At 39.9% G+C, this 24,933-nt stretch overlaps 1 protein-coding gene across 4 annotated transcripts in view; it reads right to left on the reverse strand.

Moving 5' to 3' along the window:
- Positions 1–2,657: 2,657 nt before the first annotated feature.
- Positions 2,658–24,933, reverse strand: part of espn (espin) — a 47,464-nt gene continuing 25,188 nt past the window's right edge. Inside the window, exons 7-15 of one of the 4 annotated variants that reach the window (XM_026153948.1) lie at positions 22,823–23,115; positions 19,203–19,361; positions 17,071–17,302; positions 16,112–16,165; positions 12,876–13,021; positions 12,207–12,617; positions 4,806–4,885; positions 4,057–4,068; positions 2,658–3,713 (exon numbers count right to left, since the gene is read on the reverse strand). In XM_026153948.1, coding sequence (XP_026009733.1) covers positions 3,569–3,713; positions 4,057–4,068; positions 4,806–4,885; positions 12,207–12,617; positions 12,876–13,021; positions 16,112–16,165; positions 17,071–17,302; positions 19,203–19,361; positions 22,823–23,115 — 1,532 coding nt within the window. In that variant the 3' untranslated portion in view covers positions 2,658–3,568. Of the gene's footprint in view, positions 3,714–4,056; positions 4,078–4,805; positions 4,886–12,206; positions 12,618–12,875; positions 13,022–16,111; positions 16,166–17,070; positions 17,303–19,202; positions 19,362–22,822; positions 23,116–24,933 lie in introns of all 4 variants that reach the window. The other 3 variants (XM_026153947.1, XM_026153950.1, XM_026153949.1) reach the window with 3 other exon arrangements.

A 24,933-nucleotide genomic window follows, 5' to 3' on the forward strand; every position in this document is an offset into this window, starting at 1 on the left:
CTCACGGATAAGCAGCCTTATATTTAGCCATTCATATTTAACACCTGCCCCTGTGATGCTGGATTATCCTATTTACCAGTCTCGTCTCGGTCATACAAACCTTGACTTTGAAAATAAAAATAAAAATAAATATATATAGGCTATATATATACATTATTATAGAGCATCAAGTAGAATTTTGACATTTGAGTAGCTGAAATCCGTTTGCGCATACATAAAGACAAAGTGTTCCCTTTTGCGTAAACTTGTAATGACAAAAATTTTTTTTCTGATTTTTGTATACCTGATTGGTAACACATAGCTACGTAGCTCGTTGTTCCCCTCTAGTGACCAATAAGAGGCATGACACTGTGTTCATCAAGCATAAATCCAGATTTTCACAAACTTAACCACAAATGAGTCATTAATAAGTAATACATTTGTTTTTTTTTTAAATGATTATTATTATATTTCAGTCATTTTTGTGCGGTAATCTGTTTTATGTACAAATCATTTTAAAATCATCAAAAAAACAACTCTTGTTTAAGCCGTGTTTGAACTTGCAATTTCCATTTCATTTTCCTTGTAGATTAAAAATATCACCAGCAAATATCTCCACAAGTCACTAAAGCTGAGCCAGCCTCAGACTCATGTTGCTCAGAAAGTAGAGCATAATCTGAAGGCCAGTGGTTTGATCCCTGGCTCCTTCACCCTTTATGTCAAAGTATCCTTGAGCAAGATACTGAATCCTGAATTTCCAGGATTGCACCCACTGGAGTGTTAGGGTAGGTTAAAAGAAGTGCTTGCATGAATTACTTCAAGCCTGGTGGGTGAATGAGTCTGGAAGTAAAGAAACACTAAACACTCAAATTGAGTAAAGTGCTGTGCTGTAAAATACAGTGCTGTGAGGAAAAAACCCCAACACAAACACATTTAATATGATTCAAATGATTATTGATGATTTCATTTACTGAAGAAAAAAATCTATTTAAACCTACCTGGTCCTATGTGAAAAAGTAATTGTCTCCTTTGTTAAATCATCATGTATAATCATGATGAATCAAACTGAGTTGAATTTTACTAGACACACTGAGGCCTGATTGCTACCAGATGTGTTTAATTAAAAAAAAAAAATCACTTAAATAGAACCTTACAGATAAAGTGAAGTTTTGGTTTTGGTACTCTACAGTGAGAGCCATTATGAGAAACCTGAAACAGTGCACACTGAAGACTCATCCAGGAGGTCACCAAAGAACCCACAGGAACATCTAAAGAACTGCAGGGCTCAATGTCTCAGTTAGTTAGAGTTAGAGTTCACAATTCAGCAATAAAAAAAGAGACTGGGCAAAAATGGCATCCATGAGAGAGTTCTGCGCTCTACCTGAAAATCCTGAAGGAGAATGCCTGGCTGTCAGTTCACGCCCCGTAGCTCAAGCATATGCAAAGGGACAACAATCTGAAACACACCAGCAAGTCCACCTCTGAATGGCTCAAAAAACCCAAAATGAAGTGGCCCATTCGAAGTCAGAACTTAAATTGGATTGAATGCTCAACAAGTCTCCAATGTGGCTTAAACAAAACAATCCAAAAGCTTCACCAACAGTTATCACAAATGCTTGATTGCAGTTCTTGCAGCCAGCAGTGGGACAACCAGTTTTTAGGCTTAGAGGACAATTCATTTTTTGTGTAGAGCCAGTGTGTTCCCGTCCATATAAGATTTTAAGCTTCTTCAAAAAAAGTATACATGACAAGTTTGTATGGGAATTAATTAGTGTTGCACAAGTATTATATTTTTTGGAAAGTAACACAAAAAACGAAGCACAGATTTTCTCTTTTTTTGGTAATTTAAGATTTAATTTCTTCAACTTTAACAGTCTGAAAATATGATTACACATTAACCAATATTCTATTCAAGCAAGGCTGAGACATGTATTATAATGCAATGTGGAAACAATGAGGTGACAAAATGCTGAGGGTCACTATGTACACAGTTTATATATAAAGAAAATCAAATGGCAATGACATTTACACCATCCTCAATTTCAATATCATATGGCATCCGATGAAAGTGAATTAGAATATATCCAAGTGATCAAACAGTCCCATGATATTCATGTGACATCGTGTGCATACTTGTAAAAATGTCCATCCAACAAAAATGAAACATCATGTTTTTAACCACCGGACAAACACAGCATGATTTAATTTCATTTAAGAGCTTTACTCTCACTTAAATTCCACTGTGCAAATGCGTGAACTGGTAAAACTTGCAGTATGTATGTCTCCTCAGTTCTGCCGAAAGTATTCAACACAGCTTTTCCAAATTTCTATTTGTTGGCCAAACTGTGCCCAACAGATGTGCGAATCATTAAGAATACTTGAAAAAGAAAAATCAGCTTTTTTGTAGTCACTGGTGTCGACTACTGAAACTGTCGTTTCACAAAATTTGTATCGTGACTATGTGTGTAAGCAGATCTGCTCATCAAAGATTTAGAGTCCAGGTTAGTGGGACAAAGACCGGAACATGACACAGGACAAAATGTTGTCTTTTCTCGAACTTTTGAAATATTTAGTGTGAAGATGACGACTGCTGTAAGTTGCCGATGTGCATTTCTTTTAAAGGCTATGCTCACATAGAGGATGCCTAGTAAGACTTTCTGTGTCTTTTCTTTTCTTCCTTTGAGAATATCCAGGAACCCCTGGGTCAAGTATGCTTAACAAAACAACACAACTTGATACGCTTTATGCAACACATGCACACAACATGTAACATTCGTGCTCAGAACAGCTTAAAGTTTAAAGTTTAGGTCACACACTGAAAAATCTCATTTGGATCCTTTTATCCTTTTCCAGTGAAAATCAATCTATATCATTTTGCATTTTCTTTTTGAAAAATAGGATATTTTATCATCTTTTGAAATCCGCTGAGAAAGCACGACAAGCTTAACTACGAGACGCTGATACGTTTGAGCAGAGATTTTGCTTTAAAAAATTGAAAAGAATTGCAACCGTGGCAGTAAAACGCTTCTATGAGACTGGTACAAAAATGTCATGACTAAGCCATGATGGAGATGTAACACTATCTACATATAGAATGCATTAGCTGCTTCATGAGTATTTTTTCCCCATTCATTACATAAAGGTGAGTGAGTCTGGCATATAGGCTTAAAAGTAGTCTCTTTCTATTATAAGTCTGTTAAATGTTCTAACTTTTGTCTAGTCTAGTGATTTGCAGGAAAGCGGATAGATGCTAAGTTCAGGACACATACATTTATCGGGTCACAAGAATCAGTGCATCTCAGAACTGTTGTTAATGTTAAAAAAATGAAGAAAAAAAACAAGATTTTGTGTCAATAAAACAGGTGCAGGGTCATCCCAAGCTGAGCCTCAGAGCCCGTGTGGACAGCAGCAGCCACAGCATGGCCCTGTGTGTCTGGAGGCCAAAGAGTAACACACAGTTTAAAGGAAGACCAGCTTTTCCCCTGTGGACCTGTGCAGTGTGGGATGCAGGATCAGGGAGGGGGAGGCATTGGTATAAGTTGGGGTGGGGAGCGCTGCAGGGCAGAGGATGGGGAGATGATCCTGTTTACTATTTGGGTATATCCCCTTTCTTCAAAATGAGCTGCCGCTGCCAGGGCGCCAGTTTGGTCTCGTCATAGCCTAGGTTTCGTATTCGCTCCAACTCTGTCTTCTCCTCGATCTCCTTCACCTTTTTGGCCTGCTCCTCTTCTTTTCTACGTGCACCCATAAAGGATAATTCACAGTAGTTAGAGTTGTACAGTAAATCTTCAGTTTATAGTTGTTACTTCTAACATATGCAAATGACCACATCTCAAGACACGAAGCACTCAGAAGCACAAACCACCACCAAGGCATCTCACTTTTTGGGCAGTATTTACTGTTAAAAGAATAGTACTGTATTTTCTGTATATTACATTTTTTTTCTTTGCTCTTTTTAAACGTAATTAAAGAAGTTTTTAATCCATTGATCTCAGACTCACAGCACCTAACAAATTTCTCATTCAACACATTTTTTGTTACGTGTTGTATAAAGCAGAATGAATAAAATTTTCTTACCTTTTCTGTTCCCTGTCACATCAGGAGATGGTGAGCACAAGAAGACAAGGTTTAAATATCTTAAACAGCAACAGCAGTTAATTCACAAGTTAAAGCAATTAAATGATAATTTTAACACGTGCAAGTGACAAAATAGGAAGTACACTTTATACTCTAAACATCAAGTTCAAATTGTTCAACAATAAATGTCACAAAGAAGGCTAAAGATCGCACAAATCTTGAGGTAAAGCTGAATTAGTCAATATATTTTTGCTTCCACTGGAGGAAAAAAATGAATGAAACCTTTCATGTAAAGTTCTCGACTCTTTTACTTCTTCCAGGCTCTGATTTATGGATTTAAAAACAGATACAAAACTAGCCTTTTACTTTTAGTGCATATGAGCATATGACGCACCTGCAGTTTTGATTAGGTCCAACATTTTCCCAATGCAAACACAAAAAATACATTTAGTAAGCTGGGTATTTCTGAATATTTGCAGAAGAGCAGAAGAGCTTCTTGAAATGCAAATAAACAGTAAATTAATAAAGAAGGCCTGCAATGGCAAGAATTTAAAGTGCTTTCCTGTGAAAAAAAAAACTCTCTAGTAACAAAACCCCCCAACTGGTTCGATGTTTTGGTGGCATCACAGCCACTAAGTGTTTTCTGCCAACTTATTCCAGCCCAGAGCGCCTTTATGTCATCCATTTGGGTTAAGCACTACTAACCTGCCACCAAAAATGAGATGTGCTGAGTAACACTGGCTACTCACCTCTCTTCATCCATTTTCTTCTTCATCATGTCTCTCCTCCAGGCTGGCATTGACGCCAAGCGTGCCGCCTCCTCCTCAGCCTGTAAGGGGACAGAGGGGTCCGGGGAGAGACAGAGATAGGGGCCCACAGCAGTCAGCAATGAATTTGTACTTTTAAAGTATCTTCTGTTGTGAGGAGACTTGTGTCAAGTTTAAGAGAAATCGCGAGTGCAAAATGTGTACTACATGTATTTGGTAAATGTGAGCAAGTTCTTCAGTCAGTTAAGTAGCTAACTCTGCTACAGACTTCACTTGCATCATCTTGTGTGCAACCTTCTTCTTTAAAAAAGTAGTAATCTCAGTCTTCACCTTTAGGTTAGCACACAGTCATGAACAGATGTGCCCCATGAGATCATTTTTAAAATATCTGGTTATAATACACCTGGATATAATAATAGATGTGTTAACATTTGAAATATTTGGAAATTACTATTGAGTCTATTATATTAAATTAAAGGTGATATTGAGATGATTTATGTCGGTAGCACTGCATAAATCATCACTAAAGCAGGCAAGCACCTGCATAAAGAACAACTGTAATGAAATGTTAGTCCAGTCTGTTTGTTTGTGCAGATTCTCAAATGTCAGTTTTAAACAAATGGCCTTTATGTAAGACTTAAGAACCTAAACAATGGTAACCCAATATAGTTGAAACTAATGTATGAATTCACCAAAACAAACAGATCTCACAAAATGTCTGCTTCTGCTGTTTGTTTAAAATGAAACAAAGCCTTTGAAAAGGACAGTGTTTTACAGGATATTCTCTGTGTACACATATGGTAACTGGATCCCTTTTTTCCCTTTCAGGCTGTAACTGGAGGTGGAGCGGGAGAGAAAGAAGGCAGCCATCTTGGATTTCTCATCTTCGCCCAACTAGACACATTACCCTTCTGCATTCATTTTACTGAAGGATTTCACTTGCCCTAGCCAGTGTGAATCCAGGTAAGATTATCTATGGAATTAATATTTAATGAGTCCCCTGGGAATTTTGCCTCAAAAAAAAAAAAGAAAAAAGAAAAAGAAAAAAACATGGAGAAAACAAACCAAAATAAACAAATTTACACCGCCCCCCACCAAAACTCTTCACCAAAAAGTAGCTGATAGTAGCTATTAAAGGTTTAAACTAAGTGTGATCAAGTCAACTGGCAGTTAAGTAAGAGTGACAGTTAAGCCAACCAATTAAAAAAGAAAAAGCTGCAAAATACGAATTAACCAGCTCTCTTGATGGGCTTAATAAAGTTTTTTGGTTTTGTGGGCCATATTTGTAGTGTCAGTGGACATCCACAAGGGTCAGAACACACAACCCTTTGCTGTGCCTGCATACTGTTTGGGATTATAACAATTGTAGGCTATTAGATTTATAAATTTGGAAGTGTGAAAATGACATTGTATTATTAAGATGAAGTTATTGCCTAGACTTTGCTGTGCTAGCAGCTATTTCATTAATCAATAATAGTTTTAGGTAATTTTATTGAATCTAGCATTATTTTTTGTCTAATGAAAGAAAAATAAACAAATAAACTGTAGTTCAGTCAAGACTAATTCTGTTGATACTGTAATTACTACAGCAACTTGACCTCCAGTTCCATATATGCAAGAGCGCATTGTGCAAGCTCAGCAGATTACATCATAGTCTATTATAGTTTTGCCCATCTGTTAAGGCAGTGTTGTTACTAACATCACTCTTTACTGCATTGTGTACGTGCTCCAACTCTGCCTGAAATATTGTGCAAAGGGGAAAAAGTTTGATAGAAAGTGGCTTTAGGTTTACCAGCTGACTGCCTTCTCGTGCGACCTGCAAGTTGATAAAGATTCACTGTAACCTCCTTATGGCTCCTGTAAGCCACAGATAGAAGGACAGCAGGGGGTGTTAAGAGGGTTATTCCAAGGTAATCTTGATGCAATAGAACAGACACTATGAGAATAGTGTGCAGTGTGCGGTTTATTGCATCGACAAGCACTGCACTTGAGGATTACACATTGAAGAGTGTGTGTTTGACAGTTGCTCTTTCATTGGTAAATCAGTGTCGTTATGTAAGTTCTCAAAAGGATGGAAACAATATCTTAGGTAATCTATTGTTTTTGCCTTTTTGCCACACAGGTGCATCAGTGCAAAAACTCCAAATGGTTAATTGCTGCTTAAATCTGCTAATCCCCAAAAATGACAGTTTTATTTACTTATAACACCAACCTAGAAACCAATAAATAGAAGAACATGAAATCAATTATGGAAACTCTGAGCCAATATTTGAAATATACTTATATAATAACATAAGCAAACAATGGAATAAACACCATAAAGCAGTTGTAACATTTTAATGTGATGTTTTATTTAAGTTAAAGCTTTGACTGGTGAATACTTTTAAATATGCTCAGAGAAAATAATTGTAACTTTTGAACCATTTTCACCATATTTCACCAATTCTGTAATGTTTATTAAAAGGCACACCTTATAAGTAAATAATCCACTTGAATTTAAACAAAGACATTTGTGAACCACTAAGTAGTTCTAAACTTCAAACCCACTAAAGACTGAGCTACTTTCTCTTTCAGTTCAAGCAAAAAGGAACCATTTAGACAGTGAGGCCATTTTCCCCTTCACTAATTATCAAGAATGAAGGTAGAACAGAGGCCAGATGCTGCTCACTCGCTGTCACTTGCTGTTTTTGTGTGAGTTCACTGGCTAAAAATGTGACAAAGAGGAGAAAAAGGGACACGTTTGATCATGTGCATAGAAAGAAAGATAAATGGAAATGTAACTTTTATGTAGCAAAAACTGTGTGCAATTCCATGTCATTTTTTAAAGTCGGTGGAATATATGGATGTTATCTATAGACCTGAGTCTGTCACTTAAAAGTGAGCCACATCTTCTTATGCACATTACTAATACCAGTGCCAATTAATCACCTACTGTATGAAAATGAGATGGGATAAAACCCTCACATAAACGCAGTCTGAAATATTCAGTGTAAAACAACTATGCAGAGTTTTACTAATCATCCCCATTACAAAGATGACCCAAAGAAACAAACAGCATTGATTTTTATGGCAAATCTTTTCCTTTTAAACTTTTTTTTCCTTTGTGTTTTGTGGCAATCAATCATACTTCGTCTGAAAAGCTCTTGGTTTCACACAATATGTGCATCTTTTGTAATACAATGCATACTTTCCTCCACTTAAACATACAGAAGCGGTAATGTTAGCACAGCAGCATGGATGCTCTTTGCTGCAGTTAAGTCCATTACGTGACATGACCTAAACATTAACAAAGCAGATTAGGTTCTCTTGTCAGCATGTTGCACTGTGCGTGCTAGTTTTCCACAATTGATCTTAGCAGTGAACCTTCAGCACAACCTTAGCCTACATAGCTATTAGATATCAAAAAGTTCAGCTTCCTTTTCTTTCCAAAAAGCAAAGCTTCGGTCAATGTATTTGATGATTTCCTCATTGCTGAACTCTTTAAGCTCATAGATGACTTTAATTGAATCTTCATTGGGTTCTTCTTTGGGTGGAGGTTTATCAACGTGGGGTTCTTCTTTGACTTTAACAGTAACAGGTTGGGCATCTTTCACTGGACATGGTGTTGCTGTGTCTGGAAGTGTCTCAACTTTAGCTGTTGCTTCAACATGTTGCACGCTTGCCAAGTCCTGCATGTGGTCCGGCTCTGAACCTTTCCCATTAGAAATTGCAGGCTTATTTAAACTGACATTCCCCTGAACACTGTCCTCCACTGAGTCCTTGGGGGGTCCCTGCTCCACACACTGACCATCGTGAGCCACAGCAGGTGACGAACCTTCAGAAACCCCCGAATGTGAGACTGGCAAGGAGGGTTGTTGTGATGGTGCAGGTGGTGCAGAGTGTGCATTCGAAAGTGGGAGTTCAGGAGGTGGTGGGTGGGATGGTGGGGGAGGGAGTGTTTCCTGCATTGACATTATGGACATGTCAGGAGACATGGAATGTAGCGATGCTGTCAGCATGCCTCCTCCCTCACCCGAGTCTCCAAAGTACTTGACTTTTATGTCCTCAAAACCATCCGCCCAATCTCGCTTCTCGCACTCAATTTCCTCCATGACCTCCTTGTGAAACTGCCTTATGACCTCCCATTTGTGGCTGCCAAGACGGTCAAACATCTCATAGCATAAAAGGTGTCGGAATTTCCGCTCACTTCGAGACATGTTCATTTCCAATAGCTGGAAATAGCCAAGCATGAAAAGGTCAAGAGTTAGGCTTTCATAGCTCACAGTTAACCCGTTGATGTGCGGCAGGAAATGCTGTGGCCAATAGATCATCTGAGCACGACTCAGCCGGCGGATCTGGCGTGTGGGCACTTGACTCATGATTGCCCTCCAGTGGCCAATCAGATTCCCTACTACCTGCTTTGATTTCATAAATAGGAGGAGTTTATCGTCTTCACTGTGCATCTCTCCACCAATCTGTGCACTAAATTGGCTGTAGTCCTCCCAGTCCACATCTAAATGATTTCGCCTCCTGCCAGTATATCTAGTCTGATAAGACTCAGAGACTGTATACTTCCGCCAATGTTCAAGGAACAGGAAGACAATTCTCTCTTTCCTCATTTCAATACATTCCTGGACATAGCTTAGATCTGTCTGCACCTCCAAGCTTCTTGTTAGTTGATCATTATTTAAAACAGGGTCTGCAGAAAGAACCTGGCTGAACTGTTCAATATTAGTTGGTGCCATTGCCTCAGAAGACATATATGTCTTAGGAGCATGAGATGCGGTGATAGCTGGTTCTTCAACAAGTGGTAAGACTGATTCCTCCACTGAAGTTAAACCACCATTGGTATTGGATTCCAGTATGGAAGCAGAGGAACAAGGGACCTCATCCTCACAGACTGTCTCTGGATGATAACTAGACTCACTTACCACAGGGAGTGACCTCTTGCGTTTGTAAACCCTATTTGCTTGGTTATCTGCAGACTGCGGCTGATTCTGAACTTCATAATTAGCCTTTAGGTTCTTCACTGAAACGCCGCACTGCTTTATTTCCTTTTCTACATCCTCTCTTGTTGAAAAGGATTGAGAGCGTCCCATAATTCCAGCTGGTCCCACTGACTGACCTGTGCTCACATTTCTTGTGTCTTCTTGGGAATATCCAGGACATATAAGATCCAAGATGTCTATCTCTTTGCCTCCCAGAGTGGCAAGAAGGATAGCCATACTCTTTAGGAGGGTAGAAATCTTGCTGCACCAGGCTGGAAGATCTTCAGCTTTGCCATGCACCTGCTTTGGATTGACTGAGAAGTGCCCCTGATTGAGAGCAGCAGAAACTGGTAGAAGCTGGTGAAGCTCCTGCTCCAATTCACTCAGTTCCTTCTCGACTTCTGATACCTTATGCATAACCTGTAGGTTCTCAATTTGCTTCTCAATTCGGTTCAGGTCGGCCTCAGTCATCAGTTCACCAAATGGGCCCAAAATGGCATTGTGGGCGTGGGAGTAGTGCCATTCCAGAGGCTGGTACTGCCCAGTTGATGCAAACTAAATCAGAGGTCAAAGGAGACCAATAGGACAAGGAAAAAAAAAGGAGGAAGGAGGGAGGGATTCCTTCAGCTTGAATTTCCTGGTACGAACACACGCTTCAGTGCAAATCCATCCTAACACACAGGATTTACATGGATTTAGTGGTGCAATGGCACTGCCTGATTACAAGCACAAAGCTTTCCAATGGAATTTTGAGTCAAAGAACAGTGACTACTTTGTTGAGTTATATGCGAAATTATATGTTAGCTAGACCAATACTGGCATGCAAGAGTTACAACATGTTAGTATTTGTATTTTAGGCACTTAACACTGCAGATGTTTCACAACATTTGCGTAATGCCTCTTAAAAGGCTCTATTCTGTTTTTATGAGCCAGTGTTTACTTTTGTCTGATATTTTTTTTATGCATCTACACAACACTTCTACTACAAGGTCACTGACACTGCAAACCATTGGCGTTACTCTTTATGAGATCATGATCTGCTCGCACCCTGCCAGCTTCTCCCCCCCCAAAAAAGATGTTGGGGAAATTAAAAAAAAGACTGCTACAATGATTAGATAGAGATGATTTAAATAAAATAAAAAATCCTCAATGGACACAAGTTTTCAGTATTGTTAATATGCTATTTGTGTTACTGTTGGTATCAATAATGGTTGACTTGTAGTGTGAATGGACTCGGCATCACACCACTGAATCAGCATGTAAGAACTTGGAACAGCAAAACTCCACCATCAAACACCAGCCCACACTGTGAACCCATTAGTCAAGTGTGCCAAATTCTGTGATGGTTGTTGTAGCCAAGTATTCAATTCAGTGCACTCCAAAAAGGTCTGCTATTGGCAAGAAGTACAAATACGAACAAGAAACATGTGAAGAAATGCAAAAGAAGTGGATAAATAATTGAAAAATGTGAGAACAAGGAGATGATCATTTTGTGGACGTGAACATGTTTTCATGTGTTATTAGCTTATGTGTTACCAGTTTAATGTTTTTATGAAAAAAATGGAACTAAACAATTAAAACACTGCACGTGAGCAGTGTGTTTAAGCTTGTTGTTTAGTGGTGCAACATTACAATTCCTTAGATAGCAGTAAATTATTAATCAGTCAAATTTAATCAAGCATGTTACATACTACTAGGGTCCTTCTTGTATTACACAGGATTAGCAAGTGTTCAGATTGTTCCGGTACAAACATCTTGTCTAAATAGTCATAATATAGTGCTATGACTGTGCATCAGTGTATGCTGGCTGTAGTCCTTGAGAAAAATATGACCCCACTGAATGCTTAGCTTTAAACTAGCGACTTCTAAGAAAAGCTAACACAAAGAGCAAGAATGATCTCATGCAAAAATGGAACTAAATTAAACATGCCTTCGCACAATGCCAGTGTTCAAAGCATAGACAGTATAAAACATGGATGTAGTTTCTGGCTAGGAAGTGCTTTAAACCTGCTAAAAAGTCTATTTTTGCAAATCTTGTTCATACCATGTTTCAAAATGGCAGATTATCTGTGAAAATGTCTTGTGGTTGCCAGTGAGTATGTGGTTTCACAGTCAAAACTCCTCATCACATCCTTTTTATTCCCAAAATCAAGACGGTGATGGAGAAAACGCTCATCTTGAGGTTTCAAAACAAGACTGCAGAAGCAGTGGGTGATGTAACAGTAGCTACGTCCATCTTTTATACTGTCTGTGGTTCAAAATCACAAACTTCCACGCTCAAATCCAAGCAACAGCTATCCCCTTTGCTTTGCTCATGATCTGAATCTGAAGTCACTTCTAGTCATTTTTACTGTACACTGTTAAATTTATAGGCCCACAAATGGGATAGCTAATGACACTCAGCCATTATGCCTACCTTGCGTTTGTGCTCTTCTTCCTCTTGCATCTTGACCTGAAGCTTGCGCACCATCACCTGCCTTTTCCATTCAGGGATGGCTTTCCCTTGTTCATCGTGAGTAGGCACTAGAGCCTCAACATCTGTGAGGCTCGTCTTCCTCCCTGAATCCGCTTTTGCTGTGCCTCCACCACTGTTCCCATTGATCACAGAGTTGGAGGACAGCTGCTCGTTGCTCCCAGATGTTGACACGGTCCTGCCAGATCCGGAGCCAGCGGGGCTGGGGCTGGGGCTGGGACTGGGGCTGGGACTGGGACTGGGGCTGGGGCTCGGATTGGTGGGTTGTGAGGTCACTGGTGTGCTGGTTGGCGGAGGGGATGGCGGTTTGGCTGGTGGGCTAGATGATCGACTCTCTGGAGATGTAGAGTTTTCCTGAAGAGAAATAAAGGCACAGATGGAAAAAAACAAACAAACAGGAGTCACATAAATTTTAACACATGTGGCTAAAAGAGAGTGAGATTTTGACTTTCACAAATCAGGCCAGAATGTGGTTAGATTCACATATAGTTCATTCAAAATAGAGAGCGTGACATCAAATCCACAGTTGATTGTAAAAACTGTGAGTTAACTTTCAGAACGATCCCTTCTGCATGAGTCACTGTCTGTAGCTAAGGAAGCTAAGTGACCTACATTGTTTCCTGTGGGCCCGCTGTTGGAAAACACAGTGGTGTAGCCTTTACTGTGAGGTGTGGGCTTGAGGCTCTTCCCTGCCTTGATCTCTGCCAGCAGCTCCGAGTTGTCGCCGGTGGGGGACATCATGTTGAAAGATTTTGCGCCTGCGGACAAAAGGACGGAGCAGGCAAGTGAAACCAGGTAGAAAGATTGAGCAGAGAGAGATGGATACAGACAGACTGAGAGAGATAGACTGATGAGGAGAAGAAGGGCTTGAGTGGCATTTCACTGTTAAATATTTCATCCAATCAGCAAGGTAACAATGCTGACCTGGAGCATGTTGGACAATGATGGGAGGTCATAATGGTATTCTAAACCTCACTCATGGATAAGCTAGATACGTTTCTTTTTAGATTTGATTACTCTGGTTGGCATCTGCCTTTATTCCTGCTGGGGTCGAATGTTTGCTGGAGACGTAAATATCGTTGGGCAACTGTTAAATCGGCCAACAGCTGGAGTGAGCCAGGATTAAATGAGGATGAGCAATTAAATATACTTTCATTACAGTGAACTCAAAGAACAGAGACACACATTCTCTTTCATTGTCATCTGACCATTATCGTTACAGCTCAGCTGCTGTTAAACACCCTAAAAAGATATACATTCAGTTCCCGTTTACAATAATCTACTGAATGAATCCTTCAACAAATTTAACTACACTTCAACTTCAAACTCTGTTTCAATGCAATTGAAAATTAACTTCATTTTCACTTTTAAAGGAAAAATAAAATTGGTCCTATGCCAATCAGGCAATGTCAAAATATGCCGCTAATTTATGCAATTATACATATAGATCAGCTTTTCAAAATGATTATACTAACCATAAAGAAAACCATAAAGTACTGCATGCAAGCACCACTGCAGCTGTCGTTTGAGTTCTTAAGCAAGAAAACATTTAAAGTGTAAATGGAAAAAGCTCAAAGATGATGCTGTAGTGCACAACAAACAGTTACGCATATCTTTTTACCAGGATTTAAATGTAGAATATTTTGAAGCAAACGCACAAAAGGACACCTCACCTGTTTTTGCGAATGTTTTTTTCTAGGAAAATAAATATCCTCAATCCTTCATTGTTTACTCATCCTCTATGTGCAGAATGGAAAAAAACAAAACAAAAAAGAGTCCTACTGAAAAAGTGCTCCCTGTTGAGACAACCGCAATGCTCCGGCCGGACACAAAGACTCGCTAGCGTGCCACCCCACCTCACTCTCCCTGCTCTCTCTGTCTCTCTCGTGGGGAGGAGAGAACAGCTTTCCATTAAAGACCTATCATCACAGTTGGGGGAAATCTAAAGGAATCACCCGTAACTGGAAGTGACAGCCAGCCATTGGCAAGCCAGCTAGGAATTAACACACACAAACGCACACACGCACACCGTGTTTCAATCCCCGGCTTCTCAGTGCCCACAGCCAGACCAAGATTCAGTTCGCTCGACCTGATAAACTGTTTCGAGACACATACAGCTGTCCCTCATATTTTCTGCATCACATAGAGAGAGAAAGAGAGATAGAGAGAGAGAGAGAGAGAGAGCGAAAGAGCGAAAGAGAGAGAGATTTGCCTGTGTGTGACACCACTAAGCCTTTTTACAATGTGTGCTTGATTGAAACTGTGGCCTGTGTAAAGCTTCAGGATAAAAAAGAAAGAGCTGAAACACCTTTGACAGCTATTTAAATTCATTTTAAAAAGCTCAGTACATCGCACGAGAGGTACAAATCTAAAATATCCTGGGCTAAAATGTAACTAGATCAGTTGCACATAAGCATGATTAAATGCTTTTTCAAACTTAAAAACAGCTAAACAACATTAAACAGCTGTATCTTTCAAAAAAAAAGACACATTCTAAGTTGGTGTGCTTGCAACTTTTTGAAAAGAGATTAAAATGTGTGTTTTTGAGTCTTTGCTAGTACGATTGTATTTAGCCTGGGATGTGGGTGGAGAGAGGGTGGAGGTTTGATGAAGAGACTCACACAGTGGGCAAACAGTGTGACATGTTCCTATGGCGTGTTGCTGTTAAGGTCAGCTATGACCTATGATATAAAAAGCAGGATCCTTTGCACCCTTACAAACAGAAAACCACGGGGACACAAACCTCTTCATTCAGCCGCCTGGTTTGTTGCTCCAAGATTAATAGAAGGTTTTTAATTTTATGGCCTGTTTATCACTACTGGTTAATTCTGTTGAACAAATCATTAGATGAAAATGTGCGCAGTACAATATAAAAGGTAAGCGGTTGTTCTCAATAGAAGAGCAACAGGACAATAAAGGACTCGTAACCATCGCCATTGTTGCAGCAGCATTTGGAATTTGCGACTTGTTCTGCTGCTGTGGCGACAACGAGTGTTTGAGCTGTAAATTTATCTTAAGCTCTCAAACGAGTTGGTGGTGTTTCATTTTATGACCACTAAACAACTTGTTTAACAGTGTCACGCGACTCATGCCATTAGCGAGCACACACCACTCTTTAGCTTTAAGTCTTTTATTGCTCTCCTACCATTGGTCGGCAGAAGGAGCATGAACAGATAGGACAGTTGGATAATTGCTGAACAAAGCGTACAGATAACATAAAGAGACTGTAAAAAGGTATAATTGTCACTTATGCTATAGCCAGGTTATATTTTAATGGTGCGTTTACTTACAGCTTTGTTTAAGGTAACAAAACGCCTCGCCTGCTGTACTTGTTACAAAATGTTTCTTAATTAGATTGTAATGTTGAATTTTCTGTTATTCTGTGTTTTATGTTGCCGTTTCACTGATTCTGAAATCTTAGTAAAAATCTTTTTTTTTTTTATGTTGTTTTACCTGGAATACAGTCACTCTGCACTAATACTAGTCCTCACTGTATTGACCATGCGGCATTGGGTAAAAATAGATAAAAAAATGTAGGTAATCATTCAAACATTGCCTTTGTTAACAGCAATTACGGTCACATTGTACTTAAAAGTAAATTTCTTTCAGTTCAGTTTTCAAAGGGTGATAGAACAGCTGCTTTGATAAATTGGATACATATGGTTTGAAATAACATCTCATATAAAGTTATTTACATAAAATGCTATGGACAGGTTAAAATGCTCTAGAATTTAGACAAATGTTATAAAATGTCATGTAAGTGGGAAGGACAACTGTGAACTCTGAACGTATCTAAACAGGATGAAGTGATTTAGCTTAAATGCAATTGATTCGCAGTCTCTACTTACTCTTCATCTGTCTAAGTGCTCCTCCCTCAGCCTGTGAGGCAGAGTTATCTCCGCCTTGACAGAGCACATGGTGGCAGGCAAGAAGAGGGAAAAAACAAAAGAAACAAAACAGAGAGAAGTGCATGGAGAGCAAACAGGAGAGATAAAGAACATGTAAACAGAAACGTATAAAGCAGAAAAGCAATGCTGAATTGAAAGTGACAGTTTATAACCAGGCGACATCAATGTATTTAGAATTACAAGAGAAAAAAGTATTTTGTATGTGTCACTCTTCATGTAATATCTTTATCAGGTAAAACTGATATCTGCCTATCATTAACAAATTCTTTAAGCAAAGATTTTTGGTATTTTTGCTCAGTTTCCAGTTTGCTTTTGTAGTATACTGACCAATAGTATAAGCAGGAAGTTATGTATGTAGACATGTATGCAAAGAATGGCAGATGTCAGCTCCAAGAACTGGATTTGTCATAATCAAATTTAGGAACTTCACTTTCACTGAATTTCCTTGTATATTAATGAGTTTCTAGAAAAAGGAAATGCATTAATAAACGTTAGAACAAGATAAATATTTTGTTTTTCCGATCACAAATCTTAAAACACTTATGCATTTTAAAATTCCACATTTTTAGCACTTAAAAAACAGCCTTATACAAAAGTTAAAATTTCCCTGCAACTCGAGCGGCATGTGCACCGTCAGACTGCATCATCCAGTGCGTCCAGGGCACTTAAGGAAATGGCTGAACACTAAACCAGTTCTCAGGGTAATGCTAGCGCTACATCATTAATTTATAATCTCTTATTTAGAATGCTAGGGTCAGACTCAACTCATCTTTACCCAGGGTGATTACTTTGTAGCCATTAATACACCAGTCTCTGCTTTCTAGGACTAATATAGCAGGAAACAAAGATGGGGGGAAAAGTATTGAGATTAGGGAAAAAAGCAGGTTTGGTTGACTTACTTCCTGATGACGAAGATGGGCGTCGTTGATTGGTGGGCGTGGCGTTGGCATTATTTTGAGGGGTTTGTGTCTCCGGAGGCAGAGGAGGAGGTGGCGGGGGTGTTGGCATTGGATTGCTTGGGGGAAGAGGTGGTGGTGGAGGAGGTGGTGGTTGAGGGACAGATTCCTCTGTAGTCCCATTTTCAGAGCTTTGGGCGGGATTTTCATTTGGCTCCTCCAATAACACAGAACCCTGAACCAGCAAAAGGGAGAGCAAAAAAAATGTCACTCATTCTGCATTCTGAGGTTTTGTCTTAAAAACGACATTGTTGTTAACTGGAAACACTGCTTTATCCTGAAAGAATTAAAATAACACTTATTTTTGCTCCACAAATTAAATATTTTTTTTGCATACTCTTGAGAGTTTCTTTGCGCCTTACAAAAACAGTTTGTTTTTTTTCAGTGTTGGAAATATTAAAAAAAATTCACTGGTGAAAAAAAGATGCCACGACATTTATCTAAAATAATATCTGAGAAAGCTTGAGATTCCTGCGCTGAGGCTTGACAGGCGCAAATGTATAGTGGCACCATACCTCAGCTTCCTCCTGTCTTTCATTAACTCATAACAACACAATGCCTTTTGCTAATAACAGCTAATATGACATAATCTCAAGGGGGAAAGGTCTGAGGGGAAAACAGCCATCTGTCACTGCCCCACCCAGTGCATACGTCTGACACACTCTGAAAGTGTGCCGTACCTCCTGTGGAGACAAATTAATAGACCATGACATTTAACTCGACTCCACCGCTCCATTATTCCTCAGACGTGTGCTTGTCATTGTTGCCGCCTTTACTTTTCAAACCCCCCAGAGAGCTGGAAGGGGGTTGGCCATGTCCAGATGGGTCTTGGCAGCACGTGCCGCTTCTGCTGATTAGCCAGCCCATCTGCTAGGGTTGTGCTGAGACCAGGAGGGGCCCCGCTGAGGCCTTAATTGGCTCAATGAGGATTATAACCCATGTCATCCAAAACACCCCCACCCCTGATACCCATGAGATTATAAGAACACCTCTCTAGGGATGTTGGTGAGAGTCTGCCAGATTCTATTCATTCAGCTGCCTGTGAAGGTATGTGGCAACAAGCACACAGCTTATATTTAATACTGGGATTGACATGCAAATGCGAACAGAAATTTTCCTTGATCAACTTTTCAGGGCACCTACAATGGCACATAATTTTGGACTAACCTTTTGTCCTTTCTGGGGAAATTCTGTTGTGCAAGCGCATTATGTCAATGGTGACCGAGTAGGCTAATAAATAGTGCCTAAGTCAATAAAAAAGCATTATCAAAATGTTTGCATTGCAGTCTGATGTACATGTGGGGGATTTTATTACAGCCTAACACATACAAGCTGGCCACTTATCTAACAAATACGTTCAGCTTCAGTGGGATTCTCCTTTTTGTGTCCCTTTCGTTGGTGATTTCTTGCTAAGTGCTTTGTTGTCAGCGATCATACTGAGTTTGATCTACTGTAGCCTCTTGGACAGTTTACACAATGGGGTGGAGACTCAAGAGGCAATGGAAATAAGGGGATAATTTGGATCAGGTGGCAAACAAAAGCTCAAGAGGACGCAACATTATATAACATGCTGAGTGGCAATGCTTAGGCAAATAGTGGAGCCAGTTTTGTAACCGAATGCCATCGTCAGCAAGCTAAACCTCAGACTGGAATGACCTTATAAGGAGTTAAGAAAGGAAAAAGGAGAAAAGGAGCCTTCATGGAAGAACCAGGGCACACTATGTCAACCCACTACTAACCTTACATCCATCAGACATCAGCTCATGTACTGACTTTCAATGTCACCAAAAATAGTGAGATAACTGAATTATAACAAAGTAATATTTATTTTTATATTTTTGTATAATGCACACAATATTAAGCTGCCTTGTGTTAAAAAAGGTATGTCACATAAAGAAATAAAAGCAAACATACCAGGGCAAAAAAGCATTTTTCACACACATTTCCAGAAACATATAGACAAGTACATACATTAAAATAAGAACCTATAATACAACAAACATATATAGAGGCAGACATATTATTATCATTTTTAACCATGTATAGTTTGCAGAAACGGCAGAGCTCGGGCTCACCTCCTCGTTGGGTGCCATGATTTTGCTCCCACAAGGCTCGGCCGTGTCGCTCCCCAGGGTTTTGTAGTAGTCCCCAGTGCTGGGCTGCTTGTTGAAACTCCTTGACTTCCTGTTTGAATCCACACGGCGCAATTTGTCGTGGCTCTCTCCAAGAGTCAACTGATTAAGAGATTCAAACAAGAGAGAGAAAGGAGAAATATAATTTATGTTGTTTAACCCACCGACTTTCACAGGAGTACATTAACGCTTTTTTTAAAAGTTTGAAGTGCATGTAAAACCAGTCAATGAATGATTGCTATCGATAGACTGATTATTGGAATTGGATGCAAAAATGTATAATCATTTATGTTGTGCTGAATTGCATTGAATTATTTTATTGTGACTTATAATCATTGTCAATGCTTTGGGAGTGAACCTTTCATTCTGCGATGCTATGTACAACATATTTACCATCTTTTATTCCCAGATTAGCCTTCTCTTGTGACCAAAGTGGCTTTATTCACTCACAACACTTCACAACAAGGCTTTAGTTTGGTTCAATAGTCATTGATATTTCATGCTAAATTTGTGGAGCTATAGGACATAATGGTTCACATGCAATGCAACTTTTACACCAGCGTAAGGGAGACCGTTCTTTAAGAGCAAGGTCAGAGGTCACTAACTTGAACCTTTAGTTATGGGCTCTCACTTTCCACTCCGACATCTATCCAACAATTGGAGCTGTAAAGCCAGGATATCAAAGCTGGTGTTAAAAGAAACTGTGTGGGTTAAAGCGTGCATATACATGAGAGTTACTAGGTTACTGGACAGTAGCGATGGATGCGATCACATTGCATTATGACTAACATGCTTTTCCAGTCTTTCTGTGGACAGATTTTACTAATGCAAAAAGCCTCAAATTTGCATTTACTCAACTCAAATCATGTTCAATGAAAACTTTTTAAAATTGAAATGATTGATTTTCAAAAGTGTACACTACAAAATGTGTGTAAAAGACAACACAGCACATTTTTAATGTTTAATGTCAAAAATGAACCTTAAAAGCTTTCAGCTACAAGCGTGCGAGAGTCGTTGACGGAAAAAAAATTACAATTACTTTGCCTTTCAAATCCAGGGCTAGGCAACAGACTTGCGGTCATTTACATTGTAATGCGTGCATAGGTCATGGCTTCGCACAAAATCCAGACAAGAGCACAGTGTTTAACATAACCAATAATTGACAGCTGACCCCTGACCTCTCCTCCTCTGTGGTGTCATGTTCTGAGTTTTTATAAGCCTATTTAACTTTGTTGACTCATGTCTGCTGTCACAGAAATGGTCCCTGAGCACTCATCAAGTAGGAGAGTAATGTGAGCTGGGGAGTGCTACAGATGGTTTGTCATCCTCCAGGGAGGTGGGTCAACAATAGCAATTGTACAAAGCATTATAGCTGCCCCCCGCTCCCATCAGCCACAGAGAAGCATACACACAGACAACCTTTCTTCCCATTATATAGATCTATCTCTCAGCATAAAGTCATATGTTTTATACACACGCACGCACGCACGCACACACCCACAGATAGATAGATAGATAGATAGATAGATAGATAGATAGATAGATAGATAGATAGATAGATAGATAGATAGATAGATAGATAGATAGATAGATAGATAGATAGATAGATAGATAGATAGATAGATAGATAGATAGATAGATAGATAGATAGATAGATGGTCAGTATGCCTGACTACTGAAGGTTGTTTAACCTGTTTGTTGTTGAAGATGTTTAGCACATTTGCATGTAGCCTTGCAAAACGCACGGTCGTATTAAAATATTTTGACATCCTTTAAAAATTAAAAGCAAACTACTCAAATAACCTTTTAAAAAGTAAAGTAAATCCAACTCTAAAATTCAAGCATGACTTTTTATGCAACACACTCATCGTTCATACAGCGGCTTAAACTGCTCCAACCTGAACCTGGAGATAATATGTGAAACAATTTGTAGCATCTTTTTTCTTCATTTTTTTCCACTACGTGACAGCACTTTTTCCTGTTAACACCTTACCTCAGCGCTGAGAGTCCTCTCTTATAGCTCTCCTCCAGTACAGACAGAGTCTCATCCACAAAAACCCAGCAGAGCAAAGAAGGTAGCTGTCACCAGATCCAGAGCTTCACCTCCTCTCTCCTCAGTGCTATGCCTGTCACTTTACCTGCCCTCTCAATTTACCTACAGGTCTCATCAATAACCTATTGGGCCGGCCACAATGCTGGCAGTGATGTCACCACTAACCCGTAGACCAACCACTCCTCAACTCTGCCCGTTTCCTCTTATGCAAAACACCAACACCCATGTGTTTCCCTGACCGTGGTCAGTCACATGCAAATCTCCCAGGCTTTAGGATTATGAGAATTTTCTAGCTTTCAGGGCCCAGAATTAGCAGCAAAGATCTCATGTAAGTGAGAGTTCAAAGTCCAAATTTTTCCAGAAGGACTGCAGATGCACCCCCCCCCCCCCCTCCTAAAATATCTTTTAGTAAGCTTTTAAAATAATTTTTTGCACATGAAGTTCCTTTACTAGATTATGAAATGGCACCATTCACTGTTTCAAGGTAATTTGTTTTCTTTCCGACGTATGTTGCGCACAATGATCTTATGTGTGCTTTCATTGTTAAATGTTAATGATGGCCGCCCAGGGCCGGTCACCTGGGTACAAAGAAGGGAGGGACGGGTGGGGGTACTAATTAAAAGCTCCACATGGCTGACGGCACATGCTCCTAGATACAAATACACACAGAACTCACCATGGAGATGATCTATGGCGAAAGGACACTTTCACTAACTGTGGACTTGATGACAGCGAACAACAACCATACACACGGCCCCTGTCTGAACAATTGATTTTTTTGTTTAATATATATGCTTGGTTTGAGTGTTTTGTGAAAGTCAAGTAAACTTGTAACTGGAGAGAGACTCATATATTAAATAAATTCACATGTACTGCAGTGTTGCAGACACTAATGTTTATGCCAGTCCTAATGGCTGCTTCTTGTCAACAACATTTTTGAGTGATCTTGGGCCAGATTAATTACTGGCATTAAGATCAAACCCATCAACCATTGTTTGTGCGTCAAGCCAGAGCCCTGCTACGGTAATGAGCATATTCTTTGCCCTTGTTAGCAATGCTAACACAATAACATCATTGTGGGTATAAGACAAGGCACATTGTTACATAAGAGTTATAGCTCACTGATTAGGCACAAGGGAAAATAACAGCTAATGGCTAGTTTATTCCCCCCCCCCCCCCATCCCGCTCCTTCTGTTTCTAGTCTTGGTCACATCATGTCACTTTTGGTGCTTTCCCAAAATTAATGACATCTGAAGTTTAACTAAAAGTGAGCATGTTGAAGCTGATGTTGTGTGAAGTCACATTAAAGAAATCTTCTGCTGGTCTTGCGATATAAATAAGCCAGGCTGTGAAACCCTATCCCTGCTGAGATAAATGCACAAACACTAATTTATATAAATATGGTTGCTTTCATTTTTCTGTCAGATTTTCCTCCATATAGAGAAAATATTTGCACAACCTCATGGCACTTCCGACAAACAGCTTTTCCTCAGCTGAACCGGGAGCTTACCAGCGTCTCTTTTTTTTGGGATTTGTTGTCCACACGGCGCAAGTTGCTTTTGACTTTAAGGAACTCGGCTGCCAATGGCTCTTGTGGAGGCTGTGGAGCTGGGTAGCTGGGGGGTGGAGGGGGTGTCGGAGGAGACTCTGGGGGAGGCGGTGGGGGAAAGGGGGGCGGTGGTGGCGGAAGCTTGGAGGCTCCATCATCAGGTTCCTCATTCTTCTTGTGCGTATCGGAGCTGATGTCTGGGTTTAGCATATCCATGTATGCCTGCATGTCTGAAATGGCTGTCTCTGGTGCACCTGTGAAAACAACAGCCTGTTACAGGAAGGAAAATGTGTGCATTTGTAAAACATTCCCTCCAGTCTACATCTGATTACACAACTGAGAGATGAATGAGAAACATGAATGTCACACTAATGACGTCTGCACACAAGCCACTAGGGTGCAGCACTAGTATGGCACCTTTGACATCAAGCGACAGCAAGAAAACTGCTCCGTGCTGTTTCCTGCGCTTTGCTGACTGTACAGGGAGTGCAGAATTATTAGGCAAGTTGTATTTTTGAGGAATAATTTTATTATTGAACAACAACCATGTTCTCAATGAACCCAAAAAACTCATTAATATCAAAGCTGAATGTTTTTGGAAGTAGTTTTTAGTTTGTTTTTAGTTTTAGCTATTTTAGGGGGATATCTGTGTGTGCAGGTGACTATTACTGTGCATAATTATTAGGCAACTTAACAAAAAACAAATATATACCCATTTCAATTATTTATTTTTACCAGTGAAACCAATATAACATCTCCACATTCACAAATATACATTTCTGACATTCAAAAACAAAACAAAAACAAATCAGCGACCAATATAGCCACCTTTCTTTGCAAGGACACTCAAAAGCCTGCCATCCATGGATTCTGTCAGTGTTTTGATCTGTTCACCATCAACATTGCGTGCAGCAGCAACCACAGCCTCCCAGACACTGTTCAGAGAGGTGTACTGTTTTCCCTCCTTGTAAATCTCACATTTGATGATGGACCACAGGTTCTCAATGGGGTTCAGATCAGGTGAACAAGGTGGCCATGTCATTAGTTTTTTCTTCTTTTATACCCTTTCTTGCCAGCCATGCTGTGGAGTACTTGGACGCGTGTGATGGAGCATTGTTCTGCATGAAAATCATGTTTTTCTTGAAGGATGCAGACTTCTTCCTGTACCACTGCTTGAAGAAGGTGTCTTCCAGGAACTGGCAGTAGGACTGGGAGTTGAGCTTGACTCCATCCTCAACCCGAAAAGGCCCCACAAGCTCATCTTTGATGATACCAGCCCAAACCAGTACTCCACCTCCACCTTGCTGGCGTCTGTGTTGGACTGGAGCTCTCTGCCCTTTACCAATCCAGCCACGGGCCCATCCATCTGGCCCATCAAGACTCACTCTCATTTCATCAGTCCATAAAACCTTAGAAAAATCAGTCTTGAGATATTTCTTGGCCCAGTCTTGACGTTTCAGCTTGTGTGTCTTGTTCAGTGGTGGTCGTCTTTCAGCCTTTCTTACCTTGGCCATGTCTCTGAGTATTGCACACCTTGTGCTTTTGGGCACTCCAGTGATGTTGCAGCTCTGAAATAAACCTCTGTTGACTATTTTGAATGAAACGCTTGATTGTTCGATGATCACGCTTCAGAAGCTTTGCAATTTTGAGATTGCTGCATCACTATTTTTGACTTTTCTGAGCCTGTCAAGTCCTTCTTTTGACCCATTTTGCCAAAGGAAAGGACGTTGCCTAATAATTATGCACACCTGATATAGGGTGTTGATGTCATTAGACCACACCCCTTCTCATTACAGAGATGCACATCACCTAATATGCTTAATTGGTAGTAGGCTTTCGAGCCTATACAGCTTGGAGTAAGACAACATGCATGAAGAGGATGATGTGGACAAAATACTCATTTGCCAAAAAATTCTGCACTCCTTGTATTATTGCTGAAATGCCATAATAGTAGAGTCATGATATAGACTGAAGCAAGCCTTTCATGCAACATTCTTATTATGATGTGATTAAAAGTATATGTAGCTGTTGATCTGATCGGCATTTGTCATTCTGAAATGCTTGAAAAAGAT

This window comes from Astatotilapia calliptera, chromosome 20 (genome assembly GCF_900246225.1).
Source record: "Astatotilapia calliptera chromosome 20, fAstCal1.2, whole genome shotgun sequence".
Lineage (NCBI taxonomy): Eukaryota > Metazoa > Chordata > Actinopteri > Cichliformes > Cichlidae > Astatotilapia > Astatotilapia calliptera.